Genomic DNA, 25,741 nt, shown 5'->3' on the forward strand with positions numbered 1-25,741 from the left:
GACTGCACGCACGCTGGGCTGTGCCTGCCTCCCCGTGTGTGAGTCGAACGTAGTTCTAAAAGTCATCGAGGTTCTGTACTTAGCTTGCTAGCTGTGTTATTTTTTTCCCCTCGGACGACGAAGTCTGTACATAAACACATCAGGTCAGTACTTCCTCATCCCGTTTCCGCATATTTTCTGGTCCAACAGCGGCTGATAAACACGCGTGAAAGTTGTTCAGGTGTTGTTCAGACGTTACTTGAGGTGAGGTGTTAGTTTAGCTCACTAGCTAACCAGCCCATATTGCTTGTGGTCTTAACCACCGGCTCGCTGAACCGCTTTGGGCCTCGCTGCTAGCGTTACTTAGCAACTGATCACATCTCCCCCCCCCCCCCGACCGGGATCCATTTAAGCCGAAGAGGTGACCAGGCACCTGAGCGCCACAACACTATACGAACATTCATTCGATACAGATGATTTTAGCTAACAATTACGTGTGCTGAGTGAATTTGTAGCAGCAGTGTGCCCTGCTGGAGCGCCGGTGACATTGCGGAGACTTTTGGACTTGTGGAATTTGCCTTTCAGTTTCTTAGCTTATGACACCTTTTTCTTTTGGGGGGCTATGTGGGAGGTTTGGACGTGGACGTGTTGAACCTGTGTAGCGCTAATGTCTCCCATTCTTAGCGGAGAAGAGCTACCATTCAGCTAGCTGGTAAGATGAGTTAGCTGACAGGACATTTTTAGAGCAGCGTTACCAGATGTGCCACCTCATCGACAGCTCCTCGGTCCGCTAGCCACTGGTAGGCAGAGGTGACAAGTCGAGTGTCGCTTACAGGCAAATTCGCTGACCTGACACAAAGATAACTGGGTTTACAGCTCAGCCACAGTGTGCAGTGTGTCAGTGAAGCTGCATTGAGAGGCAAGGGGCTCGTGAATGCTATCTTTTTAACTGTAATGTTTGCAGTGCTGTAAGAACACATTACAGAGGTAGGAAGTCTGTTTTTGGTCATTCCAGGCCTTATTTATGTCTATTCACATTGGTATGAGCCAGAATCTTTGTAGGACAGGGGTGTGTCTGTAAAATGGCAGCAAGGTGAGGGTTGTTAAATTCAAAACAAGTGAAGTTCGAGGACACAGGATGCTTTTGGCTCTTATTCTGTACCTTTGAGGCTTTTTTTTGCCTACGTTTGTCAGTGCTAACAGGGGCCTGAATAATCCTCCCTGCAGATGTTTCCTCAAATAGGAAGAGCCAGAGCTTGACTTGGCCTTGAGATGACCAAAGCAGGAGAGAGAATGTGCAAGTCATGTCAGATAATGCACACATCTGAAGATGTAAAGGTGTTAGTTTATTGCTTATGGATGCAACGAAATGCACCCTACTTGGTCTTTGTTTGGGGCAGGAGTTTAAAAGGATACCTTGGCAGCTCAAATAGTGGAAATGGGCCTGATTTAGTAGTGAAGTCTCTGGCTAATATTAATCTTGTGGAAGACCATGTGGACTTGTGTAACCATTAACTCCTTCCAACTAGTAGTGAATATACTGAAGAATTTTAAGAACTTCTGTCTGGACGTTAATTTGTTTTCATCCTGTTTTGTGTGGTGGGGGACAGTTAAATCATTTGTCAGAGCCATAACACTCATATCCAATACTTTAATGGACACTGAGCATGCAAATGTATGCAGTTGTGAAAATGGAAGTCATCTATGTTAATGGAGGTCTCTGAGAAGTCTCACTTCTGCTTTACAAGCTACTGTCTACCTGTTTCTGTTTGTTTATTTACACCAGGGGAGAGAAAATCATACTACATGTGATATAATGTGAATCTAGTTAAGAATTATACTTTTTTTTGCATGTATCAGTGTATTAAATCTCTTTAACTTTTGCAAAGCTTGAGTATTTGGTGTTTTCCCCAAGCTACAGATTAGACTGAGTCAGTGGCAAAAGATTAACATTACTGCTGTGGGAAATTCTTCACCGTGAGAGGATCATGTTCAGCTCACAGCCTCAGCTCACCAATCAGAGCTGTAACATCCTCTGGTCAAGCTCATGTGATATTTGTACTAGAGCTTTGTGGTTTTTCTGATAGAACTAACCTTTTGCTTTTAAAACTCTCTGCACAATGAATGTAACCTCTGCGTATTGTACCACGCGTTCATGGGTCAATCAGACTAGAAAGTGCAGTCTTGCATAGACGTCTTCAGCTATAATGGCTATGGCTTCCCTGTTTTGCCTATTTTTGACCTGAGGGCTTGAGTCAGTCGTCACTCAAAGACACAGCGGGATAAAACTGGAGCACTGCTTTCAAACTGGGTCATGTCTGCTGATGGCCACCTTTCACTCTCTGCTGAGAAATATCTTGGAGGCTGCGTGAGAGCTTCCTTTCTTAAGTTGTTTAGGTAAACCTGTGTAGTGCAGCTCTTAGGCCCTTTCAGGAATGAAAGTAATGTTTGTGTGCTGCTGTTGAACATTTAATTTCTTTACTTTGAAGACGAGCGTCTTGCCTGACTCAGAAGAGATTCACGTCATAGTTTGTTTTGAAGTGAAAAACTTTTAACGCTCTCAGGAATTCGATACATGCACAGCTTGTTTCATTGTCCTGGGACGTTTCAGACGTTTGCAGTCAATGATTACAGGAATAGCTACATATAATAAAATCATTTTCTTGACATTGTTCAAGTCCTTGAGCTCCTTGTTTTCACTCATAACGTGACAAGGTAAAGCCCAAGTACAGAATTAAGTGTCAGTACACTAAATGAAAACCCTTGTTTGTATACTGGTAGAATTTCATTATAAGCAAATTTCTTTGCAGATTACATACAAAAATTGTTGTGATAATTCCATACTTGTACAAACAGTGTCTCGGCTTGATGGGGACATATGCAGGGTCTTTCCCTGCCTAAGTGCATGTTAAAGGTCAGCAGATGTATAAAACATTATGATTATGATTCCACAGTCTTTGCTTCAAGTAAGTGACAGACAATTTCTGTTAAAATGGAGCGTTCAACCATTCGGCTTGTGTGCTTAGGTAATCTGACAAACAGGATAATCTGCTGCCTGTGGTCGTGTTTCTGCAGTAATCCAGTTTTATAAAAAGCTGCCAGCCAAGCCTTACATGTTGTTTGATGTCAGAATGATAGATTGAGAGAGACCCTCTGTGACACAGTCTGTGCTCTGTGGTCAAGGTCACACATTATCAGACGTTCAGATGGCACTACCACAGACTGCACGTTGGTCAGGCTGTGAAGGGGTATTTTTAGATCTGTGATGTCGTGTATGCCGAGGAACTTGTTGTCATAACAAAATACCTCCATTAACACAGCACTAAAAACAAAGTCTACAGATCATGGCTTGCAACAGGTGCACTGTTGTTTATTAGTTTAGTTAAATAAATTAAATCAATTATTTAAATAAATTATTTTTGTCAAAGACAATAAGAGTTAAAGGCAGAGGATATTGGCAGAAGGGTTATTGACCAATGAGTAAAAATACTTTAGTAAAGGTTCACAAAATCAAGTAATGTTACTTGTTTTGTTTTTCCCTCTCTCTATCAACAGGGTCCTTTTTGCAAGAAGCGCTTTTTCTCCCTTCTCCCTTTTCCTCATTTTTTTTTCTTTTTTTTTTCCTTTTTTTGTTTATTAAATTTTGGTGCGGAGAGAGAAAAAGCATTGCAATCACAGAGCAGCAGGCAGTGGTTTTGATGGTCTGGGGTCAGTCTGTATCCAGGGACGAACACAAGCCTTGTGGTTCAGATCACAGGAGGAAACATGAGCACAGCCAAGCCCAGTGGCATAAAAGTGCCTAGCAAGATAGCTCGGCCACCTGGAACAGGAGCCCCCAAGACCAACCCCAGCACAGGTAGGAATACATGTCGAAACTCATCAGCTGAGTAGCATTTGAATGCAGGTATAGCCTTATTTAAAACAATGTACATGTTTGGTGTTTTGTTTTTTTTGTGTGTGTGTGTGTGTTTTGTTTTTAAACTTACAATAAACATGAAAATTGATTCTTGAATAAATAATTAGTATATTCTTAATGCAAGATTTCCCTTTGATACCCCGTTAAGCAGCAAGACTTAAACAGATGACAGTACATTTATAGTGTTATATAAATATAAAAATTTGTTAACGCCATAACCGCATGAACGCAGCAATCTCTGTTAGCGAGTTAACGCGGATTGCGGAGCTGCAAGACTTCAACGCCGTTAGCGCAGGTAGCTTGTTAATGCGTGCAGCCCCATGCATGAGGCGATCCGCGCTAACTCGCTAACGGAGATTTGCTGCGTTAATGCGGTTATGGCGTTAACGTCATTTTAACGAGACTAACGCTGACAGCACTAATAAAAAAAATATATATATATATACAAGGGGTGTGCTGTGTTTGCTCTGCATTTGTGACGTGGCTCTGTGATTCAAATTAATAACTTACTACTCTCCCTCTCACCAAAATGCAGCTAAAACTGCTGTTGCAGACAAATCGGCTGCAAGTGCCAGCTCTGGAGAGTCAGGGAATGTGGAGGAGAGCTTCCAGATTGGGGATCGAGTTTGGGTGAATGGAAATAAGCCGGGCTACATACAGTTTTTGGGAGAAACGCAGTTTGCCCCAGGACAGTGGGCGGGAATTGTTCTAGATGAGCCAATTGGGAAGAACGATGGGTCAGTAGCAGGCGTTCGATACTTTCAGTGTGAAGCCCTGCGAGGGATTTTTACCCGCCCCTCCAAGTTGTCTCGCACAGAAGAAGAGGCTAATGGAACTCAGACGGCACCGACGTCCCGCGCAGCATCACCCACTCCCTCAGTCGGAAGCGTAGCCACAAAAACAGCACTGCCTTCAAGTACCGCGACAGCCAAGAAGGCCTCAACAGCAACAACACCAGCTACCCCATCTTCCAACCTTGCAAGGACAAACAGTGAATCTGTCTCCAACCTCTCAGAGACTGGATCGGTCAAGAAGGGGGAACGGGAACTGAAGATTGGTGACCGTGTGTTGGTAAAGTTTCTATAAGTAGAAAAAAAAAGTTGCCTACAGTTTTCTTCCCTGAACATTTCAGCAAAGCTACAAATATCTGAAGGTTCTCCCTTTTGTGTTTTAGCAATGTCAGCAGGGCCTTGAGAATCACATGACTCACGAAGCCCTCCTCCAGTTTTTAGGAAGCTAACAAATGAAATATGGTTGCTTTCACTTGTACTTTGAACCATTCACTTCTGAGTCAGTGAAGTAGTTTTAGTAACGTAGTACAGTCACTCAGGTCTGCTTATAGATGTTGAGTGCATTGCTTCCTCCTTATGAATTCCTTTTTTTCCCCGCACAATCACGAGGATGTGTAGCACATTAAGTAAAGAGGAAGTGTTACTCATGCCTGTTGGGCAGCAGAGGAAATATGCTCACCATTACCACATTTAGTAAACTTCCAAACTATGCTTTTAAAATAATTTAGAAATTATTTTATAAATAATTTATTATTATTAAACATTATTTTATAAATGATAAAAAATAAAATGTAATAAACACACACATACCCCACAATTCTGGCATGTTTGCATCTGTGGCTTTTATGGAATTATTTCCCTTGGGATTTATTACCAGGCAAAGCTGATTACTTTTTAGTCCCCTCTCATCTGTTAAGAGAATTAAATGTTGGCTAATCTTTGGTGTATTTCCTCTTAGGTTGGTGGTACAAAGGCAGGAGTGGTACGCTTCCTTGGAGAAACAGACTTTGCCAAAGGCGAGTGGTGTGGCGTGGAATTGGACGAGCCCCTAGGAAAGAATGATGGGGCAGTGGCAGGCACAAGGTACAGAAGCCACAAGATCTATAAACAAGTTGTGTGTAAACTCAACCACACTCCTCCTTTTATTGAACACTTTTATTATTGTGGTTGTATTCAGATATTTTCAGTGCCAACCCAAGTATGGCTTATTTGCTCCAGTGCACAAAGTCACACGCATTGGCTTTCCTTCCACTACGCCTGCCAAAGCAAAAACAACCGTTCGGAAAGTGGTGGCCACACCGGCAGGGCTGAAGAGGAGCCCCAGTGCCTCATCCATCAGTACCATGAGCTCTGTGGCATCTTCTGTTAGTGCTAAGCCGAGCCGCACAGGCCTGGTGAGACACACTTATAAAAAAAACAAAGAACAACAACAGTGTATTACCTGTGGCATTATGGTGAGAGACACGCAGCAGTATGAACATGGTACCTGTCTCTCTTTCTACAGCTGACAGAGACATCCTCAAGGTATAATCGAAAGATTTCAGGCACCACAGCCCTGCAAGAGGCACTGAAGGAAAAGCAACAGCATATTGAGCAGCTCATGGCTGAGAGGGACATGGAGAGGGCAGAAGTTGCCAAGGCCACAAGCCATGTTGGAGAAATGGAGCAAGAAATTACCCTGCTAAGGGATGAGCATGAGCAGGTTAGCTCAGTCACTGAGCCTGAACCACAGTTAGTTTAGTATGTATTAATTTTATCTCTTTTAAATGTTTGTCTGTGATTTTGACAGATGGAGGCAAAGATGGATCAGTTGCGTGCCTTGGTAGAAGCTGCAGACAAAGACAAGGTGGAGCTGCTGAATCAGCTTGAGGAGGAGCGTAGGTGAGTGTGGGACTAGTTAAAGATGCTCATGAGAGTAAATTAGGTTCTCTAGTTTCAATGTTGTGAGACACTGAAAGTGGGGTGAGAGCTTTGCTCCCAGTACTGTTGTTTTACAGTCATAAGGTAATAAATTTGTTGTTGGCATCGCTCTTGATCACTGCAGTTTAGAGGTGGCTTGTGCCTCAGAGGAGTAAATATGTTTCTGTTAAATAGGAAGGTGGAGGATCTTCAGTTTCGTGTTGAGGAAGTTTCCATTACCAAAGGAGACCTGGAGGTAAATACACAGCACGGATACACACCGCTGACTTCATATCTAAATTTACACTTCAGACGCAGTGGGCTGCCCCATTCACCGTGCCCGAAATTCCAGTTTACATAAACCCACATAATAAAGGGATTTAAAATGTTGGTAAAGCTAGCAAAATTGGAGTAGCTACTCCAAGGTCCAGTTTGGTAAATTTTGAATTTCAAATAAAACAAATCTTCTCAACTAGAGTCCTATAATAGAATATGGAGCATAATATATCTACTTTAATCTTACATGAGATTCACACAAGTACAGTCAAGTCAATACAATGTTTGCATTTAAACCTGCCCCCATTTCCATTAAATCACCAAATCTGACATCTCGATTTTGAAAGTGTTAGTTTTATGTAACCCCCAATTTAATGCAGACAGATAAATTATGTCATGATCTGTTTACCATTTGTTACTGGGTTGTTGTTTTTTTTTTTTTTTAGCAACTTGCATCCCAAGTTGCAATATTGAGAGTGCAGTAGCTCAGTAGTATGTGTTTCTTTTCTAATTAAAGAATTTATTTATTCCACAGTGTTGCACAGGAAACCACCTCTGTTACTCTGAAGGCATCCTAGCTCAAAATAGATGTTTTAAACTGTGGGCTACAGGGTTAGAAACTCAATTTTCCTTCTCTTTAAATGTGTGTACTAACAGTTAAAGCAGCAGATATTCATAAATAATTTTGTGTAGTTAAAAAAAAAAATATGACCACCAAACTAAAAAATAATGTGTTAACTTCAAGCTGTTGAAGGTGTACTAATGTTGAGCTGTAACCCTCAGTAACCCTCCTTGTTCAGTGACGCGGTCTTATTGCTTCTTCTTCCTTCCCATGTTCGTCTTTCATGTTGGTCCAGTGCTCAGCATGGAACCACTGGAAATGCCCCCTTGTCTTTTCACTACCCAGTCACAGTCCTAATTTCTGAGCCTGCCCACTGCAACCAGGGAGGAATAACACCTATGATAAGAGTTAAAATGTAATTTAATATATGTGTTTTCAGTTTTCTAATAAAACCGGTCCAACATCCATACCACTGACTGGATATGGTGTATCAGATTGTTAAATATTAGTTTATTTTATCCATTGTATTCAATGAAGACCTGGGATAAACCATGGTCTACATACATTTAAAACTGGTGCTATTCCAATTTTCCAAACAGACCCTGTTTTTAACTTTTATTGTGTTTACATAAGATTAGAAGCAGAGCGTTTTTCTAAGTAATGCTTTATTAAGCTTCCATAAAAATCTGTACTTGTAGCACCAAAATATAGAGAAAGCCAGTGAGATCCTTTCTATTTCTTGAGCCTAAAATGTTTCTGTTGCTGATTGATATCTGTTAAGTTGGTCACAAGTCTTGCACACGGTGGTCTGATAACGGCTGGTTTCTCACAACACTAAATATTTAAAGTGTGGACAGTGGCCTCATCACCAAAGAGAGAAAGCAGTGTAGGTATTGACAACACTAATTGCTGTATATAGAAAACCACAATAATAAATGTCTTTATATTGACTTCGTCTGGTAAAATCGGACATCTTCTGTATATTAACATGCACCAACTTTGTGTTAGTGACACACAGGGATCAGGAAACTCCCAGTACTGCCTTCTCTCCACACCGTGGTGAAGTCATGTTAACTTGATTTTACTTGCTGGCTTGGCACACAGTATCAAATTTTCTGTGTATCATAACAGTCTGTGTGATTTGTTTACCAGGTGACTTTTTTTTTTTTGCATGGTTACTTCTAAACTGCTTCCATCAACATACTCATCCTGCACATCCATACTACATGCCCCCGTCGTCCGCTGCTTGTTGTTTTTTTTTTCTTTTTTCTTTTCCCCCCCACTGTTTCTTTGAAAAAAATCCCTATTTGCAGCTGTTTATGGCACAGCCTGAAAGTTCTGCATGGGGGTGTTTTCTCATTTCCACTCATCCATCACTATCCACACCCACCCAGTGTCCTTGCCTCAACCCTTCAAATACTCACTTGCGCACACACACACACACACACACACACACACACACACACACACACACACACACACACACACACACACACACACTTTCACTGTCATCCCTATCCAACCCCTCCTTCCTTTCTCCTGTCTCCCTCCCTCTCTGTCTGCGTTGGGCTGGCATGTGATGGTGGCACTGGTGTGTTTTCTTCCTCTCCCCCTTGTTTACTAACAGACGCAGACCAGACTGGAGCATGCCCACATTAAGGAGCTTGAACAGAGCCTGCTCTTTGAAAAGACCAAAGCTGAGAAACTCCAAAGAGAGTTAGAAGACACTAGGGTAATGAATTCTGCTCTGCAGCGTGTTGCGTTGGGAAAAAGGCCCGTAGCCAAAAAATGTGCAGCAGTAACTGGACTCTTGCTGTATATGGGCTTGTGGTAAATGTACCCTACAGATGCATTTTTTCAGCTTTACATAAAACTAATAACCCTGATCTTAAAAACCAGATTAAATCATATACTAAAATATTAAACATCTTTGGTATGTTTAAAATCCTAAATTAGTCTGCCCTGCTTACAGTTTGCAAATTAAATGTCAAAAGTATTAGTTTCTTTTGTCACACTTTATCAGATATTAAATTATCTCAAATTCACACTGGTCCACTCAAAATCTTTTTATATTGAAAATATGGAGGTTTTGACCTCCAAAACAATAACCATGTGGATCTGACAGAGAGACACATGTTTACCTATATTTCCAGCAGATGGTTTTGTGATATCACTGCTTAACCAGACAGACAAACTCCTCCCCAGCTTGTACCAAGCTAATCATTTTCCCAGTTATCCTATACTCTCCTTTCCCGGTCCTTCCTGACATCCATTTGTCCCGCTTATTTGGTGTCCCTGCGTTTTGCTAGTTTAAAACCGTATCCACCTCCCAGACCAGTCCACCTACAGTGTTACAGTCACAGTAAATGTATAGTTTTGAGGAGGATTAGGCCTGTAGGTTTAAAACTGCACTATGTTAACACACAAAAAAAAAAAAAAAATTTTGTACCAGAGCTTGAATGGTGTAAAAGCACTATAAAATATCAGGACTACCTGAGATGTTTTTAGTTTGTGTGTCTGATAAATCACGACGTCAGTGAGGACACTTTCTAGTCTAATACTTGGTGGAAAATCTCTTGCACACTGCTGTAGCTCCATACATGCTTTCAGTGTTCACTTCCATTATTTGGATCATACCGTTTATAACCACAAGAGGTCAGTATAATGATTTATTTTCAACATCAAATGTTTTGTATCCTTCTCATTTTAAAAAAAAGCAAATTGAGGAAAAAATCTCACCCAGTAATCACTTTAAATTTCTTTAACAATTAGTTTTTCATATATTTAGCAAAAGTTAGTTATTAAATAATCTTATTAATCCTTTGTTTTTGTTTTTTAAAATGTACTAAGATATTTAGTAGGCTAGTTTGAGATACATTTTTAAATAAAGATTTCCCGCTTTTAAAGGTTGCTACTGTGTCAGAAAGATCCCGTATTATGGAACTTGAGAGGGACCTTGCACTTCGAACAAGAGAGGTGGCTGACCTGCAGCTGCGTCTTGGGGTCCAGCAGGGCTCTGAGGACTCAAACTCCACTCTTTCTCCCCTCCTGGAAGAAATAAACTCTCTGAGGGATCAGTTGGCTTCTCAGGAAACTAGTCATCAAGAAGAGCTAGGTAAATACAAGGAGAAGCTAGAAGCTCAAGAAAAAATCCACATTGATGCAGTTGCTCAGCTTCAGGCTACATCTGTGAGGCTCTCTGGTGACAAAGAGCAGCTGCAGATGCGCTTAAGTCAGGCAGAGAAGGAGAATGCTGACGCTGTTGAACTGTGGCGTTCAAAGTTGGAGGCTGCCGTTGCCTCTCACCAGCAAGCCATGGAAGAGCTGAAGGTGTCCTTCAGCAAAGGTGCAGGTGCTCAGACAGAAGAACTTGTAGAAACCAAAAGTGCACTTGAGAAGCTGAAGTTGGAGCACAAGTCAGCTCTGGAGGAGGCCGACGCCAAACACAAAGCTGAAGCCACGGCATGGACTCAGGAGTTGAAGGCGCTGAAGGCACAGGTGCTGTCTCTGACTGAGGACAAAGAGCGACTGGAGGAGTCACTTCGGTCCAGTGTTGAAAAAACAGAAGAACAGCACCTGGTGGAGATGGAAGATGTTCTTGGAAAGCTTCATGCTGCTGAACTTAGGGTAAAGGAGCTTGAGGAGAAGGAAGTGACGCTAGCACAACAGGCTCAAGACAAGGATGGAGAAACCAAAGAACAGATGGCGGAAATGGTGGCTCTGCGGAGCAAAGTAGCACAAAGTAACCAGGAGCTTGTAGCTCTGAAAGCTCAGCTAGAGGAGGTACAGAGCCAAGGAGACAAGCAGGGTGCCAAGGTGGGTTCTTGGTAACTTCATGATCAATAAATGCTCCCTTTTTGTTATGTGCCATATTTTTCTCCTGGTGATGTGATTATCCTTGACTTGGTGTACCATTTTCATAAAATCATTGCTTTTTGTTTGTTATGCATTTCATTGCATTTTATATGTTAAAGGTTGGTGAATTAAACTCTCAGTTGGAGGGCAAACAGCAGGAAGTCCTTTCTTTACAGCAGAGTCTGAATACTGTAAAGCAGGAGAAGGATACCCTGGAACAAGAACTTGGAGGCCTGGTGAGAACTGTGACTTAATTTTTGGGTTTGGAGATATTCTCCCCAAATTGTACCTCCCTTTTCCCCACAGTTTACCTTTATCTTATTTCTCTGCTGCAGTTTTTTTTGTTTTTTTTTTATATTTATTATTGTCACACAACAAATCTGCATATATATCTGCAGTAAGCTAGTGTCAGCTAATATTTACTGATCCAGTGGGTTGATCTCAGTATTGAACGCAGTTAAAACATTACATATTGGCAGTTTGTCTACCGTAGAAGTGTCATATAAAAAAACGTTTCCTAAACTTTGCTGACAGAAACAAAAGGTGGCTGAAAGCACAGAGGAGCAGACTACATCATCAAAAACTATGCAAGGTAATCTGAGTCACTCTGTGTTGAGTTACCGAAATGTTTTCACATCCCATTTTCCTGTCATCTGCTGTCATTCTACGTTTTTAATGTGCAAAATCTTCTAGTATCAGTATAATTCTTTTGTTTGTATGATTTTTGTTTTGTTTTTGTAGAAACACTTGAGAAACTGAGTAAGAAAGAAGAGGAGTACACATCCTTGGCCCAAGAATCAGAGTCATTAAAAAGTCAGCTTGCTGGTAAGATCATTATCATTTCATTGATCGGTCTTTAAATATTGTGTGTGTGTGTGTGTGTGTGTGTGTGTGTACATTTTTTGTTTTAACAAAGTCATCTTTTTTTATGTTTTTACAGGGCTGGAGAGGAAGTTAAAGGCTTCAGATGAAAAGAACGAGCAGCTTTCAAAAGACAAAAACAAGCTGGAAAATGATATCTCTGATATGATGAAGGCATCAGGTGATAGTTCTGTACAGCTGACCAAAATGAATGAAGAACTCATACAGAAAGAAAGGTACCACACTTTAATTTTCCATCATTAAATATGACCTGATTACAATGTTTACTCAGAAAGAGTCGGATACTTGTTTTTCTTTTGCTTTAGTCCATGTAATTTGTAATTTATCCGACTGCTCACTACACATCCTCCTTTTCTTTTGTCATCACACAGGAGGCTAGAGGAGTTACAAAATCATCTAGCAGAGGAGAAGGAGAAGGTGGCACGCTTAAATGAACAACTCCAACAAGAAGCGTCCCACAAAGAGCACGAGCTCAAAGAGACTAGAGAGGCACATCAGACTGAAATAAATACCCTTCAGGAGAACATCACTACTTTGGTTAGTCACAAAAAATATGTTTTGATGTATATTTTGAGTACATATGTTGAGCTAGCATTTTCAATGCACACATCTATTTTTAGAAATGCTCACAGCATCTTTATTTCACTAACCACAAAACACTTCATTTAACGTCAGAGCGGTTAACTTATGGCAGGAATTAATCAGCCTGTTCACTGGTGAACTCCTAACTGCAAAAAAATCTTGCTCTACAAACCTTTTTCTTTTCTTTTCTTTTTTTTTTAAACTGACCCTGAGCCTTTGGTTAACTTGAATCCTTTTATAAAGTAACATACTACTTATTACTCGATGTAAATTATTCCGTTAAAAACATATTCTTTTGACATGAGCTGCATCAAAACAAGGCAACAAAAATTGTGTCCCTTTCTTGTTCCCTGTTCTTTAGGAGAAGACTGTTAAACAGGGTGAGACCTTGGTTGAGGAGCTCAAGGCCTCACAGAAGAAATCCCTCTCTCAGGTGTCTGAGCTCCATGCAAAGGAATTTGAAACACTGCAGAGTCAGGTTGACAAGTTTAAGCAGGAACTCTCCTCCTCCAAGGACAAAACCCAAGAGCTAGAGAAGATGGTGTCTGAACTGCAGCCATACAAAGAGCAGGCCCAGGTAAGTGCAAACACCTATTGGTGCATTTTTATTTTTGGCAATTTGGTAGCCTCAAACATTAAAATGGTTGAAACGGAAACGATGAGGAAGATGTATTTAACTGTTTTGGGTTTTTCGTTGTTGTTGTTTATTTACGTTTTGCCATACACATTATTTGTTTTGAGTTGCTAATTTTCCCCTCACATTACAGTTAATAACAAGCCCTACAATCAAAGGCACCATGGGTTGCATGCTTGCAGGGGTAGAGCTTATAAAATTCTGTCTGTATTTATAGATGGTTTATACTTATTAGTGGAAAAACATTCACATAAAGAGAAACGATTAGTTTTAAATGCTGTGCACATGGATCGCATGTTCACCTTCAGATGAATCTGGATTGCCATGGATTTAGAAAAGTTTTAAGAACTTCAGATCAGGATGACATGGATACAATTACAGACATAAACCCAAAATGACGAAGTTATTGTCTAAATTTATGAAGTCATAGTAAAAATCTGCTTGTTTTTTTTCTTTTTTTAAAAAAATTTGAACATTTCCACTTTTCAAAAAATTGATTTGTTTGTGTCAGTGCTCACTTAAAAAGTTTATTTTACATTAATTAGTCGTGAGATGGATGGTTACAATTTTTTTTGTTTATTTCTTTTGAGTTGCAATTTAAACTTAGTGTACGCACAAATAAGGCAATCAAGATGTGATTCAAGACTTTGAAATCCAACAGTTGAACCAAAGTTAAGTATTCATGTGTTCTAACATGTGTTTGTGAATTCTTCAGTTATGTTGCAAGTCAAGTTACTATATATCATTCTACACTCAGTAAAAGGTTAATAAATTTAAATTTTAAGGATAATTTTTGATACTTTGATACAAATACAACCACACGCTTCAGAATCAAGTCGGCAGTAGAGCAGGGCGATATGGCCAAAAATATTTATCACGATATGTATTTGAAAATTTGCGATAACGATATAACTGACGATATAATTGATGCAAGACAAAATACAACTCCACAACATTACTAGCGCAAAAATAAAAACCCCATCCATTTATTTTCAATTAAACAAGCAGCTGTTTTTTTTATATGCATTAAAGCTATATAAACATTTAACAGTGCAAATGCAAATTCCTTGCTGAAAGTTTAACCAAAAGGCATTTCCAGTAGAAATGGGCTGACATATCCTGAGCATAACCATGTATAATATCCACTGAAGTTAAAAAGAGGTGCTTTGCAACATTAAACTGCAGTGTGCCAAATAAAAAAGTCAAATATGTATTTTTCGGACCATAAGGTGCACGGGATTATAAGGCACATTAAGCGAAACAAAGCAGTCAGATAAATCAAACTTTATTCAACTCATTCTTCTTGCTTCCTCCACTTCTGTACCATTGATTCATTAATGCTGTATTCTATCACAGCTGCTCTACCATGTTGTTGCAGTATATTAATGACTAACCTCGTATTGTGGGAGGATTATCTCAGTTGTTCTCCTGACTGAAATTTGGCCTGTTTACAGCATCCTGCCGTGCGATTGCATTTGTCCCTAACCACCAGGAACCCTCACGTTAACTTTTATCGAGGGGAAAAGTGTTAGCGTTCTGTTTATGTTACGCTAACATAGCTGTGTCACTAGTGATCACGTAGCACATCATTATATACCAGCTAGCCCAACTTCAGTAACCCTACAAACGTCACTGCTGTTTAGTTTCCTGTCTTCATTTATGTTGGAAGTGATAGCAGAGCAGTACGTTTGATTATTTTTCAGAAATCTCTCAGTCAGAACATGCTATATCATGCTTAGGTAACTAGCGAGCTAACTTCTGCTAGCTTCCTGGTAACTTCTAACTCCGTTAAATGTAATAAATTCTGTGTCATCAATCATATCTTGATTGCTTCATCTTAGATGCACTGTTCAAGTCGTATTCAAAGAAAGCAGAAGTGAAAATGTTCTGCCTCTTATTTATATATGCATATCTTTTGAAAATCATTGTGGTGTAAGCTCTGGTTTGATCTTTTGCCATTTTTGATGCTTCTGCAGCTTAACCTTTCCATTTGCACATGACTGATATCCATATCTGCTTGGTTTATTTTGTATTCATTCATTCCTTGCTTTGGGTATTCCCCTCCCTTTTTTTCTGTCATCTTTTGTTTTCCCAGTGTTTTTCTGCTGAGCTTGACTCCTACAAGCATGACGTTGAACAGTTGTCGAAAAAACTGGAAAAGCAAAACCTAGATCTGGAAAATGTGTATAAGGAAAGTGAGGATTTTAAGGCTGAGAAAGGCAAACTGGAGAAGCAGCTTTCAGATGTTCAGGCTAAGCTTTCTGCCCTTGAGATTATTCACCAGGAACTTTCAGTCCAAAATAAAGAACTACTTACAACCAGAGAAAAGCTAACAAAACGCCAAGAGGAACTGCTCGCCACTAAGAAGCATTCAGATGTTTCAATGAATGAGGAACTCGACAAGCTCAAAAGCCGTCTTCTAGAAGCACAGACTGAAATCAAAGATCTGAAGCAAAGTAAAAGTGAATATCTGGCTCAAATTGAGGAGCTTCAAAGACAAAATGCAGAGAAGAATGATTCTATCCGAAAGCATCAACAGGACATTGAGCAAATACAAGCGAAAAAGAAGCAGCTACTTGAGGATTATGAAAAAGTCTGCAAGGAGAGAAACCGGCTTGAAGAGGACCTTAATGAAAGCAAGTCAAGGCTGACGTGTGAGAAGGACAATCTGATTTTGGAGAGAGATTCTGCTAGAAATGCTAAAAAGTCTCTTGATGCTAAGAATGCTGAGTTGCAGGCAAAACTGAAATCCTTGAACTTAGAAAAAGAAGATCTCACAATCAAGAACACCCAGCTCCAAGCCCTAGCAGAAACGCTGACAAAAGAGAAGGCAGAGATGTCCTCTGAAATCAGCGCAGTTGTGGAGGACAAAAAGAGCCTTCAGACTGTGAAGGAGGAGCTCCAGAATAAGCTTAGTATTACAAAGAAAAACATGGAGAGCTATATCCGTGAATGTGAAGAACTTAAAATCTCAAAAATGAGCTTGGCCCAGATGCTTGAAGAATTCAAGACAAGCAGTCAAGTGACTGATTCTGAAAGGATTCACTTGCTACAGGAGAAGGAAGACCTTCTTGCAATCCAAAGACAAACCTCTAACAAGAAAGAAGAGCTTCTCAGAGAGATACAAGAATTAAAGGAAAAGCTTCAAGTATCAACAGAACAGCTGACCCAGACCAGAGAGAAATTTGAAGAAACGTTAGCATCTGTTGAGCAAGAGAAGCAAGCGCTTCGTCTTCAGAATTCTGAAACGGAGATGGCTCTCCATGCTTTACGAAAAGAGAAGATGAGCCTGGATTCAGCGCTGGAGCAGCAGAACATGGACTATGAGCGTTTGGCTGGGGAGAAGGAAGAGTTAGAAGAGAAGCACACAAAGGCCGTATCTGACAAAAGTGCTCTTTCTCTCGAACGTGATAAGCTAGCTAATGATATCCGAACAATCAGTGACCAACTGGATAGTTGCTCCAGAACTAATGTTAACCTTATTCAGGAGAAGAATCACTTATCAACAGTGCTGGAGGAAACCGAACTGCAAAAAAAAGAGTTTGAAGCCAAGTTGACTTCTTTGAAACTGGAAAAGACTGACCTGCAAAATGAACTGAAGAAAAAGTCCTCTGATAATGAAATGCTTAAAAAGAGCAAAGCTGAACTCAGTGAAGAGCACAGTAAACTAAAACTGAATTTTGAGAAGGCTAACTCTGAGCTTGTTAATCAGGTAGAGAAACTGACAGAAGAACACAAACATCTTCAGTCCTTACAGACTGAAGCAGAGAGAAAAGTGCTGTCCTTGCAGAAGGAGAACCAGGAGCTAGTTCAGGAGATCCAGGAGTTGAAAAGTCAGATTAATTCAGTCTCCGATGCCAAGCGCGTACTTGAGACCCAGCTGCAGACTGAATCTAATGAGCGCAGTAAAACGGTGTCTGACCACGATCTTCTTTCCAAGCAAATTGAAGAACTACAGAGAGCTTTGTCCAAAGTTGCTCAGGAAAAAGAAGAGCTTTCATACAACTTCAGCAATGCTGAGGAGCAAAAGAAGGCCTTCATGGTGGATGTGGAGGCTTTGAAGGCACAACTGAAGCGCCAAGAGCAAGAAAATTCACAGTTAACAGAAGATAAAGACCAGTTACTATCGAAGCTGGAGGAGCTGGGCAGACAGATGATCTCACTGACCACAGAGAAGGATGAGCTGTTAGCCAGCCAGTGTAAACTAGAGCAGGGGATTTCTTCCCTCCAGACGGACCAGGAGAACTGGCTTGCAGAGCAATCAAAACTTCTTGAAGAGTTGAAGTGTTTGCAGGTTAGTCAGGAAAAACTACAGGTTGATGTTAAGGTCCTACAGACAGACAAAGAAACTTTGGAAAAGCAATATCAAGATGCTGTAGCCGAGGTATCTGCTTCCACTGCTGTAAAAGAAAAAATTTCCTCCAGCATCGCACATTTAACAGCTCAGAAGGATGCCCTCCAGGTGGAGAGGGATGAAGCCACCCAGCAAGTCAGGAAACTGGAATCACAGCTAAAAAATGCCATTTCTAAGCAACTTGAGGTATTTGTCCTCCTGTAGAAATCACTGATTAACACATGTTAGAACGGCTGGGGCTATGTCACCCTCTCACTGCATGCCTGCTGGTTTGTCGCACTGTCCCTCTGCTCTTTATGTCTTAACACTTTCCATTTACTAACCAGTGTTTACCTCTTTTAGCTCCCAGCCTTAGCCTGTGGGTTTATAACGTGATCTGATGTTGGGCAAAAATTCCTGTTGATCATATGGTTATGTAGGTGTCAGGTGATCTGGGTCCTGCTCAATGATAAGTGAGAAATGCCATAATTTAAATAGTTGACTGTCTCTTCCACAAGACAATCAGCTGTCAGTGTCCGTTCTGAGGCCACAGGATTTAAGTCTTTATGTAGTAATTATGTTTCCTCATTGTGAAATCTTCATGTTGTTCATTTTTAGGCACAGTTGGATTGCAAAAACCTGAGGTCTGATAATTGTCGAGCTATTTGAGGAAATAAATTTAACATGTAGTTAATTACATTTTTTTTTAAAATTGCTGTCAAAACAAATCATGCATTACAAGTAGTTAAATCTGATCTGCACATTTCTAATTCTATTGTTTTGGTTGAAGTAATTTGGTGTCCTAACCAACAATGTGCTGCTTTTAATTTCAATCTGCTCTGATCATTTGCCATTTAGGCTGCAGAGGCCTCTGGCAAGACAGCCGAGGCTCTCGAACAGCTGACAAAACAGAAGGCCGTGTTGATGCAGCAGAAGAATGAAGTCCAGTCTTTGCTGGACGAGCTGCAGACGTCCAAGCAGGAGTTGGAAACACAGGTAAAAGATGGAATTTTGAAGAGAAACTTCTAATAATGTGGCTTTTTGTATAAAGTGATGTGAAAGTGATGGTGTGAAGTAAAAAATCTTCTGATTGTATTTATCTCCACCTTTTGTTGGTTGTTTGTTTGTTTGTTTGTTTGTTTGTTTGTTTGTTTGTTTTTTAAAGCTGGAAAGGCTGAAGAAAGAGAACTCCAAGTATCAAGAGGACCTTAATGTATCCAAAGAACAGCTTTGCACTGAAACTCAGAGGAGCAAAGGTTTATGCCAGGAAATGTGAGTACATCCTCATCCTCAACTGTTTTCTGTTACAGAAACATATCATATTCATATTTTCAATCAACTAAATAGCATATTATTGTAAAGATATGAAAAGCCAGTGTATGGTCTGTTTGAGTTGAAAAATTACTTGGATGAGTTGAACAACAATATTTTTCTCCAGTGAGGAGCTTAAAGAAGCGGTCTCTGTGAAGTCGCAGTCCCTGCAGACGCTCCAAGATGAGAAAAACAGACTGACTGAGGAGCTCGATGATAAACACAGAGACCAGAGTGATGTTGTGAAGGTTTAAACTTTATTCTTTGGATACAGAGACCCACATGATTCTGATTTTTAAATTCAACTGACAGTGACTGAATATTAACTGTTTTGTGTGTGTTTTTTTTTTTCCCCTTTGCCAGCTTAAGGATGAGCACTCAAAGCTCAAAAAACAGTTGGAAGAATTGAAGCAAAGGTAAAATTATTCACACCTGCATTACGTGATTCACGCAAAGTGGACCTCATATGTTTTTTATAATCAGACCACTTACAAATATGTAGTAAACATCACTTGATGATTCTTGCTTTTGCAGGAAAAGTTTAAAAAAATCTTCTACTTAATTTGATATTTCTTTACACTTCCCTCATATACACCTTTTACCAGAAATGTATATAGACTCTGGTTTGTACAGCTTGTGATTGACTAAATCCGCACTAATATTAATAATAGTATCATTTGAATATTCAGAGAAACAACATTGCTATAATCTTGCTGCATAACCTTTTAATATCCACCCTCATATTACTGATATGACAGATGCATTTGAGAGGTGGCGCCCAGCCACCAGGTTCAAAACAAGCCTAGATGCAGCCAGTGACAGAAAGTAAAATATTAAAATTCAAATAGTAGCCAAATTAGCTTCTTTTTTTTTTTTCTTTTTTTTTTGTCAGACAGACAACTGAGGAAATCTATTGTTTCACAGTGGCAGATAATGATTGATCATTTGAAGTGTTGGTCATTGAAAGCTCCTTTAGTAGAGTGCAAGATAAAAATGTGGTGCTGGGAATGAGGAGGTCCACTTTAAAGCCTTTTATAAACAGCATAAGCACGAATGACTTCAGCTACTAAACATCTGAACTGATGAATAAGTGAATATGCTCTTCCTTTCCTTTAAAGCCTGCCAAATAATGCCTTCAGGTACTTAATGCTTTTTAATATTACTCCATGTCAGTCATGTCACAGCGTAAATATACATTCACTGGCCAATTCATTAGTTACAAACTGAGCATCAGAATGAGGAAGAAAGGTGTTTTAAGTGACTTTGAACATGGTATGGTTGTTGGTCTGAGTATTTAAAAAAACAAAAAAAACCTGCTGTTCTGCTGTGATTTTCTCACCCAGCCATCTCTATAAGATTGATTGATTTATTTATTTTTTTTAAACAAAAAGGGAAAATATCCAATTAGCAGCAATTCTCCGATGAAAATTCCTTGTTTCTTCCAGAGGAGAAAGACCACACAGCTTTAAGATGATGGAAGGGTAACAGTAATTCAAATAACTATTTGCTACAAGCAAGGTATGCAGAAGAGTGCCTCTGAACACGTCGAACCTTGAAGCTGATGGTCTACAGCAGCACAATAATAATAATGGATTGCATTTATATAGCGCTTTTCGGGACCCCTCAAAGCGCTTTACAATACCACTATTCAGTCACTCTCACATTCATACACTGGTGAAGGCAAACTACAGTTGTAGCCACAGCTGCCCTGGGGCAGACTGACAGAAGCGAGGCTGCCATATTGCGCCCCTCTGGCCATCACCAGTAGGCGATAGGTGAAGTGTCTTGCCCAAGGACACAACGACCAAAACTGTCCGAGCCGGGGCTCGAACCGGCAACCTTCCGATTACAAGTGAATGACACTAGGTGTCGGTCAGCTAAGAACGGGAAACTGAGAAAACTTGCACGGACTCAACAAAATTAGACAATAGAACAGGGGTGTCAAACTCAAATACACAGTGGGCCAAAATTCAAAACTGGAACAAAGTCGCGGGCTAGCATTAATATTTATTAAAAAAAAAACTTCCTCCAGATATAGGAATGAATCTTTTCTTATGGACTCAAATAAGTTTTGCTGGAAAACTGAATATGGAACAAGCAAAGCTTAATATTAAACAATATATATATTAGCTATATAATACCAGTAGGCCAGCTCTAATAGTAATTTGGCCCGCGGGCCAGAGTTTGACACATATGCAATAGAAGGTGGGAAAAACACTGCTTGGTCTGAGTCTGAATTTCTGCTGGAAAAATTCAGAATGTAGGATCAGAATTTGGTGCAAAAATCATAAAAACATGGATCCATCCTGCCTTGCATCAGCAGTTCAGTTTGGTGACTGTGGCGTAATGGTGTGGAGGATATTTTCTCGGCACACTTTGGGCCCCTTGCTACCAAGTGGGCATCGTTTAAACACCACAGCCTGTCTGAGTGTTGTTGCTGACCATGTGCATCACTTTATGACCACAGTGTACCAGTTTACTGATGGCTGCTTTCAGTGTGACAGCACCATGTCACAATACTCAAATAATCTCAAACTGCTTTCTTGAACATGACAGTGAGCTGCTTTTGGATGTGGTGGGAAAGAGATTAGCATCATAGGTGTGCAGCCACACATATTCCAGCCACATTTTGAATATGTACCACTAAGAATTAACACAGCTTTGAAGACACAAGGGAGTCCAACCTGGTACTAGCAAGGTGTGCCTAATGAACTGGCTTGTGAGTGTATATTGACCACATTTCTATAAACCTGTACAAGACACTAATGCTTGTAATTTATCCTACAGCTCCATCCCACCTGCATGACATGTTGTTTGTACTGGATCTCAGTTTTAGCGTTGTCTTCAGTACATTTGCTGTCTTACAATTTGAAAATTTTGTCCATAGAAATAAACTTTTTCCATTTGTCTCCTGAAATAGTGAGAGCGCCTTGAAGGAACAGCTGGATAAGGAGAAGGCTGCCCTCCAACAGTCCATCCATAAAAACGGTGCCTTAATCTCAGAAAAGGACCAGCAGGTGGAAAACCTCAAGAGCGAGGTAATTTATTTTAAGTTGTTATAGCAAATCACAGCCAGGGGAAGGATGTTGTTACATAATTCTGAAGCACAAACTTTTTCATCTGATTGTTGCTGCAATTCCAAGTGTTTGCTCCAAGGAACATTTTTATGTCAGCTGGCTGTTAAATGCCATGTGTGGGTTTCAGTGTCATTGTCACAGTTGGTATAGCTTTTAATTGGAGGTTCGAGGCACATTTCTTCAAATTCAGAGGCTAGAAACAAGAAGTTACTTCTAGGTCATAAAGTGTGGCCACGCTTTCTGCTTAAAAATGAAACTTGAAAGTGCATCTGTGAAATGCAAGAAACATCTGGAGGTGGTAACACATTTCTGTTATGCTTTCGTCTTCTTATTTTGAATATACTCTCAAATCTTGGCTTGAAGATTGGCTGAGATTGTATTTGTACAATGTTTGTTTATTGTGTACTATAATGCTGAAAAGAAACCTTTCAGTAATTTAATATCACGGGTTGTTTTGTTTTGTGTTTTTCATCATAGCTGGCTGTAGTACGCGGGGAAAGTGCCTCAGTTAAGACACTGCAGGGTACAATTCAATCCTTGGAGCAGGACAAAGCTACTCTACAGGCGCGTGTGCAGAGACTCGAGAAGGATCTGACCGTGGGGCCCGTTGGTAAGTCCTCGGGCACAACAGTGCACAGTTTCAACATAGCCAGACTTTCTTTGTGTCACCTGGCTCAGATAATTGAAATCAGAATGGTTTTCTTTTGGCCTCTGCTTCGGGCTATGTGTGTTTGTATTTATTTATTTATTTATTTTTTTAAAAAGGGGGGGGGCATTTGATGTGTAATTTCCTACAATGATGCACCGCGTGCAGCACCACTTTCTTCTGCCATGTTAGTCATTTACTGTTCAGCAGATTAAATGTATAAAATGTATTCCGTCAGCAAAGAGTCTGTATAGCATGTTGAGGAAACAGAGTAAAAGGTCAATGGAAAATATGCAATAAAGGTTGATTTTAATCCAAAACTGCACAAACATGCTTACGTTATGTAGACTGTAATTGCTGTGGCGGTCTAGCCAGGTCCACATACTTCATTAATCCTTTAATCTCTTCTTGTACTGCAGCCATTCGATAGCAGCAGAATTAATGAAACTTGACAGTGCGTCCATCCAAAGGTAAACTAATTTCTGTTTTCCAGGTGATGCAGTGTTGGACCAAATGAGGGAGGATAAGGAGACTGCAGAGAGTCAGGTGTGTACTGCGGCACTCCCGATTGACACCGGTGAACAGACTGAGAGTTTTGCTTTGTCTATTTTATTCTTTTAACACATTCAGTGTAACAATGCTTTCCTACCCTGCCCGTTTGGGGCAGCTGTATGGAAACAGACTTCCTGAATGCTGTTTGTGAATGACTGGGCCGTTTGCCAATGCAGTACTACTAAATGACACTATGTTTTTGTTTGTAGCAACAGGCTATATAGTGGATTTTATAGTTCTGTTGACTCATTTAATTCTTACAGTATAATGTTTTGTGGAGGTGAATTTAGTGGAGTTTAATTTCACTGAAAGGATTTGAAGCTTCCGTCATCCCAAGCTCTACAAGGATGACTGATAAAGCCAAACAAATTGGTAACACACTTCCATCGGGTCACCTCTGTGAGCGTGTTTTCAGCTTCACGAGTTTCCCTCCCATGTTTATTCTAAAAATGTTATACTGTAGTACGTGTCTGTGATGACTTGAGCGTGTTGTCGAGCAGAAGTCCTAATTTGAATTTCACTTTCTTTTCTTTTTTTTTCTCCTTCTCTTTCTTTATTCCAACTCTTCTCCTCTGCCCTGTCTCTGATGTTGGCAATGCTGCACCACCATCAGGCAGCGGTTTGTTATTGTTTTCATCAGCTTCACTTGTGCATGTTTGTCCATCACTGTGGCTCTTATGTTTCATGTGGTCGAGTCACATTATTTGGTGTGAAAACTACAAATGTCCTCCAAAGATGAATCGAGCTTGATTTAAGCGTTCAGTGAGCGCTCTGTTAAGATTCAGAGGTTTTAATTGGCAGTCATCATAAGCGAGCTTTCTTTGTGGCTCATTTCAAGCTTTGATTCTTCTTTGATGACTCTCAGTAGCCACTCAGCACCTTCTTTTTTTTCTTTCTGTTTTTTTGGTTTATTTGTTTTATAAGGGGGATTTGATTTTTGGGAATATTTAGTGACACGTAGTTACTGTTGTCGTAACATCACCATAGTTACTGTCCACATTGTTGTAGCAATCAAAGCCTTTGAACAGTACAATAATTCTAACCCCCATTGTTTAAAATTATTAATATGTTAGAAAATGTTGTGCTCATTGTTCTCCGGGGGCAGCCTTGATGCTAATGTTGTGTGTTTCCTTTACAGATTGATTTCCTGAATTCAGTCATTGTGGACCTCCAGAAGAAGAATCAGGAGCTCAAGGACAAACTGGAAAAAATGGCAGCTGCTGCCCTTAATGGGAATAATCCAAGCGAGCTGGATAACTATGACGGGTTAGTCCGATTCACAAAAGAGCTTCTCGGGTGTTTAAAATGATGTTCGCTGCGTGGCAATGACTCTTAACAATTTCTCCTTCTCCTTTCCTCCTTTTCTTCTGCTGCTTCTCCATTGTTTTTGTTCATGATTTTCTCCTTTTGTTCCTCCTTTTGCTTCTTTCTTCTTGTCTTCTCCTTTTTTCTACCTTTTCTCTCCTCTTTTTTTCTTCCTTCTTTTGCTTCTTCTTTGTCATTTTATCCTTCTTCTTCTACTTTTTCTCCTGCTCCACAGCCACGACAAGCAGCCTGCAAAGAAGAAACCTCCTCCGAGGCTCTTCTGCGACATCTGCGACTGCTTTGACCTCCACGACACTGAGGACTGTCCTACGCAAACGCAAATGCCAGACTCCCCTCCACACACCACCTACCATGGCAATAAGGGTGAGGAGCGGCCCTACTGTGACATCTGTGAGGTCTTTGGGCACTGGACTGACTCCTGTAACGATGACCAGACCTTTTAAAGCCTTTTTGCTTTGTTTTTTCTTTTTTCTTTTTTAAACCCTCATTCGCACAATCACTATATTTGCACACCATTTTGGATTACGCTGTGCTTCTGGGGTCCTAATTGTGCGTGTGTGTATACATTTTGTATGCTTTTTTTTTTTTCTTTCTTCCAAGCATCTTTGTTGTCCACACCACCCCTTAAGCGCTCTTAGGGGAGAAAGGTTTGGCAGAATCTCTCCATTCATTCAAATAAACTGCTACACATGAAATAAACGTTTCATTTGCAATTGTAAATGAGTTTGAAGGAAAAAAAAATGTTTGCTATCTTGGGTTTGTGTGAGTGAGGGGCTAATGTAAGTGGATGTACAGTGGGGCAAAAAAGTATTTAGTCAGCCACCGATTGTGCAAGTTCCCCCACTTAAAATGATGACAGAGGTCAGTAATTTGCACCAGAGGTACACTTCAACTGTGAGAGACAGAATGTGAAAAAAAAAATCCATGAATCCACATGGTAGGATTTGTAAAGAATTTATTCGTAAATCAGGGTGGAAAATAAGTATTTGGTCAATAACAAAAATATAACTCAATACTTTGTAACATAACCTTTGTTGGCAATAACAGAGGTCAAACGTTTACTATAGGTCTTTACCAGGTTTGCACACACAGTAGCTGGTATTTTGGCCCATTCCTCCAT

At 40.2% G+C, this 25,741-nt stretch overlaps 1 protein-coding gene across 3 annotated transcripts; it reads left to right on the plus strand.

Annotated features, from left to right (window-relative positions):
- Positions 1–25,279, plus strand: clip1a (CAP-GLY domain containing linker protein 1a). 3 transcript variants are annotated; one of them, XM_085425616.1, is made up of 26 exons: positions 1–143; positions 3,535–3,835; positions 4,431–4,966; positions 5,645–5,769; positions 5,864–6,080; positions 6,191–6,388; positions 6,476–6,567; positions 6,781–6,841; positions 9,051–9,155; positions 10,331–11,239; positions 11,398–11,514; positions 11,813–11,870; positions 12,020–12,103; positions 12,219–12,375; positions 12,532–12,697; positions 13,104–13,319; positions 15,472–17,916; positions 18,568–18,705; positions 18,875–18,981; positions 19,148–19,268; positions 19,384–19,436; positions 21,941–22,058; positions 22,575–22,707; positions 23,237–23,289; positions 24,434–24,561; positions 24,836–25,279. In XM_085425616.1, exons 2-26 carry the CDS (start codon positions 3,745–3,747, stop codon positions 25,062–25,064), a joined length of 6,657 nt encoding a protein of 2,218 aa, XP_085281742.1. In that variant the 5' UTR covers positions 1–143; positions 3,535–3,744; the 3' UTR covers positions 25,065–25,279. The 3 variants fall into 3 exon arrangements, with proteins under 3 accessions (XP_085281742.1, XP_085281744.1, XP_085281743.1); XM_085425618.1 differs by lacking the exon at positions 15,472–17,916; XM_085425617.1 differs by lacking the exon at positions 9,051–9,155.
- Positions 25,280–25,741: the final 462 nt, after the last annotated feature.

This window comes from Rhamphochromis longiceps, linkage group LG12 (assembly GCF_057381845.1).
Source record: "Rhamphochromis longiceps isolate RC_006_pf linkage group LG12, R_longiceps_female_GT1.1, whole genome shotgun sequence".
Taxonomy (NCBI): domain Eukaryota; kingdom Metazoa; phylum Chordata; class Actinopteri; order Cichliformes; family Cichlidae; genus Rhamphochromis; species Rhamphochromis longiceps.